The sequence below is a fragment of the Salvelinus fontinalis genome, unplaced genomic scaffold (assembly GCF_029448725.1).
Source record: "Salvelinus fontinalis isolate EN_2023a unplaced genomic scaffold, ASM2944872v1 scaffold_0298, whole genome shotgun sequence".
NCBI lineage: Eukaryota > Metazoa > Chordata > Actinopteri > Salmoniformes > Salmonidae > Salvelinus > Salvelinus fontinalis.
Genome location: NW_026600507.1, coordinates 81,096 through 87,095, shown reverse-complemented (window position 1 = coordinate 87,095; position 6,000 = coordinate 81,096). Strand labels below are relative to the sequence as shown.

At 48.3% G+C, this 6,000-nt stretch overlaps 1 protein-coding gene across 1 annotated transcript in view; it reads right to left on the bottom strand.

Annotated features, from left to right (window-relative positions):
* Positions 1–4,776: 4,776 nt before the first annotated feature.
* LOC129845408 (zinc finger protein GLIS2-like) overlaps positions 4,777–6,000 on the bottom strand; it is a 57,396-nt gene continuing 56,172 nt past the window's right edge. The window contains exon 7 of the mRNA XM_055913326.1: positions 4,777–5,839. Coding sequence (XP_055769301.1) covers positions 5,055–5,839 — 785 coding nt within the window. The 3' untranslated portion in view covers positions 4,777–5,054. The remainder of the gene's footprint in view (positions 5,840–6,000) is intronic.

Below are 6,000 nucleotides of genomic sequence, written 5' to 3'. Positions count from 1 at the left end.
AACAGCTTATTTTTATATTGAAATATGTGGAACCTGGAATAGGATCCGTGTCAATTTCAGCTTTCTCCACCCAGCAGCCTAGAACCCTAGCCTGGTCCCAGATCTGCTTGTGCTGTCTTGTCAACTCCTATTGTCATTGTCATGAATTCGTCAGACTGAACAAACAGATCTGGGACCAGGCTACCAGAACACTCCTCTCTCTCTCTGGCTTCAATGAGCAAGAGAGACAGAGGAGGAGAGAGAGATGAAGGGATGAAAGGACAGAGGGGATTGGACTGGGGAGAACAGTCATGTCTGAGGATTCCACTGTTGCCAGGGAAACCTAGCCTACTTAACACCTGTTACTGGTGACATCATCTGACTCTGAAATCACACTGGAGCTCGGTCCACTGACATGGAGGTGGTTTGCTTCTACCAAGCCTGCCTGGAGGGAGATAGAAATACTGGCCACCAAAGAGGAGGCTAGAGAGTGTGTACATGTGTGCAGCTCTCCGTGTATGTGACCACAGTGATTAAGAGTGGTCGAGGCAGAAATAGAAATATGCAGTGAATCTGCTCAGCACAAATCCTCCCTTGGCATGTCAGAGATAGCACTGCAGCCTCCGGCGCAACATGACTTATTTTGACCCACTCCTTAAAAACCCCAAACATATTTAGCCAGAGAGGATTATACTGGATATTTGGGTTTGTTTACTGTGTGTGTGAGGGCGCGCATGCATGTTTTAGTGTTTTACCCTGTCTGTCTGCATACGTGCCTGTTTGTGTGAGTGCCTGCCTGTTTGTGTGTTTGTGTGACTGTTTGTGTGTTTGTGTGCCTGTTTGTGTGTTTGTGTGCCTGTTTGTGTGTTTGTGTGCCTGTTTATGTGTGTGACTGCCTGTTTGTGTGTGTGACTGCCTGTTTGTGTGTGTGCCTGCCTGCCTGTGTGTGTGCCTGCCTGCCTGCCTGTTTGTGTGTGTGTGTGTGTGTGTGTGTGTGTGTGCCTGTTTGTGTGTGTGTGTGCCTGCCTATGTGTGTGTGTTTTTTACTCTAACCCTCCTCTGGTGAAAAGCTTTGTGGCGACCACTGACCGGCTAGAGGGAGTGAGAGAGTTCAGCCTTTTGGCTTTAATTTATATACAAAAAACAGAGAGCAGACAGAGTTCAGTGACCTAGTTTCCCTGCTGGCTGGCAGCATCAGGCAGGGAGAGAGAGAGAAACGGGATGGGCAATGACTTCAGAGACGAGAGGCCCTGGTGAGGGTGGGATGCGCTCTCTCTACCCTGTTCATTCATTTCTCCATTCACCCCCCCCCCCCCTCCTCTCCAGGCTACCCACCATTTTAGATGTTCAGATTGTAATTCGTTCAGTTGATGTTGTCCTGAGGATCCCTTCCTCTAAACCTAGGTCTGTTACACCCTTAGTCTAGCCTAGCCCTAGGTCTGGTAAACCCTTCGTCTAGCCTAGCCCTAGGTCTGTTAAACCCTTCGTCTAGCCTAGCCCTAGGTCTGTTAAACCCTTCGTCTAGCCTAGCCCTAGGTCTGCTAAACCCTTCGTCTAGCCTAGCCCTAGGTCTGTTAAACCCTTCGTCTAGCCTAGCCCTAGGTCTGCTAAACCCTTCGTCTAGCCTAGCCCTAGGTCTGTTAAACCCTTCGTCTAGCCTAGCCCTATGTATGTTAAACCCTTCGTCTAGCCTAGCCCTAGGTCTGCTAAACCCATCGTCTAGCCTAGCCCTAGGTCTGTTAAACCCTTCGTCTAGCCTAGCCCTAGGTCTGCTAAACCCTTCGTCTAGCCTAGCCCTAGGTCTGTTAAACCCTTCGTCTAGCCTAGCCCTAGGTCTGCTAAACCCAATCCCTAACAGATGCCCTCTATGTCAATAGATGGACTCAGAGGGTGTGTGGGTCTGGAGGTAAACCCTGCCAATAGATGGACTCAGAGAGTGTGTGGGTCTGGAGGTAAACCCTGTCAATAGATTTACTCAGAGAGTGTGTGGGTCTGGAGGTAAACCCTGTCAATAGATGGACTCAGAGAGTGTGTGGGTCTGGAGGTAAACCCTGTCAATAGATGGACTCAGAGAGTGTGTGGGTCTGGAGGTAAACCCTGTCAATAGATGGACTCAGAGAGTGTGTGGGTCTGGAGGTAAACCCTGTCAATAGATTTACTCAGAGGGTGTGTGGGTCTGGAGGTAAACCCTGTCAATAGATGGACTCAGAGAGTGTGTGGGTCTGGAGGTAAACCCTGCAATAGATGAACTCAGAGAGTGTGTGGGTCTGGAGGTAAACCCTGTCAATAGATTTACTCAGAGGGTGTGCACTCTCTCCACAGAGTGAGGATCTGTACAGGGCCTCTTCTATAACTGTGTGATTGTCAGTGAGGATTATATCTTATTAGTATTATTATAAATTGTCCATCCCCTGACCCCACTCACCTGGGTCGTGTTCATTAGGCACCAAACGGACGGAAAGGAAGGGACTATGTGGATGTGTCCAACGCTCAGAAATGCTACTTTTCCATTGCAAAACATGTTTTTCTGTTTTCTGTTGCATGTCCTAATGAACACAACCCTGTTCAGGACAGGAAGGAGCATCATCCCTACAGCCCCTCCATATCCCGGGCCAGCCCAGGGAGAAAGCTGAGTTACAGAGCAGCCATCACAAGAAATATAAAACCAAGCTTCAACATCAGAAAATGTCTCGTCTGAACATCCATGACAAAACAACAAACAAATGACTAACAAAAACAACCATAACTGTAATTATTCTCAAAACAATGGACATGCCGTCATGGAAAGTAAAGTATGGACATACCGTCATGGAAAATAAAGTATGGACATGCCGTCATGGAAAATAAAGTATGGACATACCGTCATGGAAAATGGAAATGTAAGACCTTTAAAGAAAGATGGAGAGAGAGTGAGTAGAGGGGGAGGGGTATTTGGCTCTTCAGGGGAATGTTTCGTGTGTTGAGATGCTCACCTCCCCTCCTATACCCACATAACATGGTTCACTCAACATTCTACATACATCATATCTCTGCGATGCCAGCTTGTGGAAGGACCCCAGAGTCCACAGAGAAAGGTGGCCATTTCAAGCCTGAGCGTAAATTAAGGGAAAACCAAGGTAGTGAAGATGGAAAGAGAAAGACAAAATGTTTCCAGAGAGCTACAAGTACAAGTTGGCAGTTCCATGTTTTGTAAAACGTAACAAAGACATTGGTGTGTACGGTATAAGTGCATTTTGAATGCATCAATCAAACCATACGGATTCTAACATAAGTAAGTTGTTCTAGAAGTCTGCGAATTAACCCCACTTCCTTGGAAAAGTGAAGTGATGCAGTTTCTAGTGTGGCTGTGGTTCTGTGACCAGCCCAGCTCTACGTAGCAGTAAAGCCTGATTCACACCGCGGGCCAAACCATGCCTAACTGTGGCAGCCTGGCCTGGTTACGCCATGATGCTGGAAACATGCTTAACAGAACAATGTGAAAAGAAAATCCGAACCAGCACGGTACGGTTAGAGTCAGCCCTATAGTGTCAATCAGCCATTAATGTGTCACACACCCTGTGGTTCAGGATACACAGCTCCCAGTCTACCCTCAAGGCTGGATATTTTTTGTCACAATGTGGGACTGTTGAACTCGGAACAAAGCAACCAACAGCCAACTCCACAAGGACTCAGGACTCTTCACTGGACAGCCACCTGTTTTACACAGCTGGTTTTAATGAAAGGTCATTTCAAACACTGTTCCACAACACAGTGTGTTACTTAAACAGTGGACCTTTCATACTCAGTACTTAACTCACTGTGTTATTGACAAGTAGAGTATACAATAATAGACAAGACAATAATAGATTGGACTGGTAGAATGGGACTGGGAGGCTGACTGACCGGAGTAATTCACCTGTCCTCCAGGGGGTACATAACAACACCTGTGCCATAGACGTTACCGAGAAGAAAAAGAAGAAGAATATTGGTCATTTGCTGGGTGATATAACACCGTTTGTCTGCCTTCTAAGACTTTAGTTGCTCCGCGTCCTTACACAAGCCCCTAGTTTGCAACAACAAGCCCGTCACATGTCATTGTGGAAAGGGCTGGTCCACGATGGTCACCTTCCCCGAATCGGGAAAAGATTGTCAAAAATAGTCCTCAAAGTGCTGACGTTTAGTTTCAGTTATGTTTGAGGAGAGTTGTTGAGAGGTTAGCAGCAGTTGTGAGGTTTACATCACTATAGCCTGGGTTGATGTACTGACTAAAAGGCGGTTGTGTGCTCCTTGGTTGGATGTCATTCTGATTGACATACACATCATCAAATAATGCGTGTGCTCCTGTGGATGGCACTCTGATTGACATCCAATAGCACCGCCCTACTGTTTAAAGTAAGGAGATGCAGTCAATTAAACCGTAATCCCCTTCTAAATCAGTTTGACTTCACTTCCGATAAAACAGGAAGTTTGTCCAATTGTGTTCACAGCACTTTGTAGGAAGTAGTTTCTGTAACCTTTAAAGCAGCGGAATGGGGACGTACTGTGTGTTGCTAGCCTAGCAGTGAGTGCCTCCTACTGTTTCATTAGTGTGTCTACCTCACTGCTAGGCCACAGAGCACACTGTCAACATGAACATTATCAATACATACACATGAGGTGGAGCTTGAGCAAGGACACAGAGCATTAGAAGACTGTCGTTTCAATGGAGCCCGTCCAGAAACAAAGGTACCGTAAGTTAGAAAAGCCAGAGACAGAGAATGTGGTGAAGAGGTGAGGAGGGCCGCTGTTGCAAGCCTTATGAAATAATACAAAATTACACATGATTGAAATGTATTTATGAGTTGTTGATGGTCCCAAAATGTGCTAGATAAATGCAAAGATAGCAGTACCAGATACCTCAGTTTACCTTTCTCTTATGAATAAAACATTTTTTTGTCCGAGCCAATTTTACAAACTGAGGTGTGGACTTTGTTGTTAAGTTTAAGTTGCCTGAAAGTAGACTTTCTTTCTTTTCACGTGTCAATTTTTTTCTACCTTTTTCTACGTTTTCTCAGCCCCCCTTGAACTCTTCTGGAATGTGTGTGTGTGTGTGTGTGTTAGTTGACTACAGCTGGCTTGAGCACAACCGTGCCGGAGGGAATGACCACCCAGGACAGGGGGTCATGGGAGGCCCCCGTGGAGAGGTTCAGCACCCCCCCACGATGAAGCTTGTCCTTCCCCTCCTCCCCCCCAATTTTCCCCTTGTGGTGACACCCGTGGTGGTGGGCCCTGCGCTCTGAGGCGGACGACCCCATGGATCCTCCTAGGGACACGGGCACCATGGTGGGCCCCAGCCCCAGGGCTGAGGAGGGGAAGGCCGGGGAGAGCCCCAGGGACGACTTGGTGGACAGGCTCAGAGGAGAACCATTGAAGGACAGGATGGAGGTGGTGCAAGGGGAGCTGGGGCACCCCCCCAGTGTGCTCAGGTCCAGGGGCCGGGGGGCGAGGCGGGATAGAGGGATGGAGCCCGCCAGGCCCTGCAGAGCGTGGCCCCCCAGGAGAGCGGCAGCGGCGCTGGGGATGATGATATGGGCCCCACTGATGTAGCTCAGCTCCGACTCCCCCAGCTTCCCCCCTCCTCCACCCATCCCCACCCCCAGGGGACCCACCTTGAGCAGGGAGCTCAGCCCACCCGGAGAGCCTTGCTCCTGGGCTACAGAGTGGCCGTGGGCCTTGATGTGCTTACGGAGGGAGCTAGGGTCTGTGTAGCGCTTCAGGCAGCCGGCCATCTTGCAGTAGTAGGGCTTGTCCACGTAGTGGGTGCGTGTGTGCTTGAAGCGGTCGCTGGAGTTGGAGTAGCGCTTGTTGCAGCCCTCGTATGGACAGATGTACGGCTTCTCACCTGAGGAGAAAAGACATTCAGGTAAGTTATTCAATTCAATTCAATAAACTTGATTTGTTATTTTAGCGTTAGAGATTGCATGAAGGAAGGAATGTTTTCATGTTTATACAGCATACAAAAGAATGTGTGACTTTTACAGTGAGGGCGTCTTTTCAGTCTTC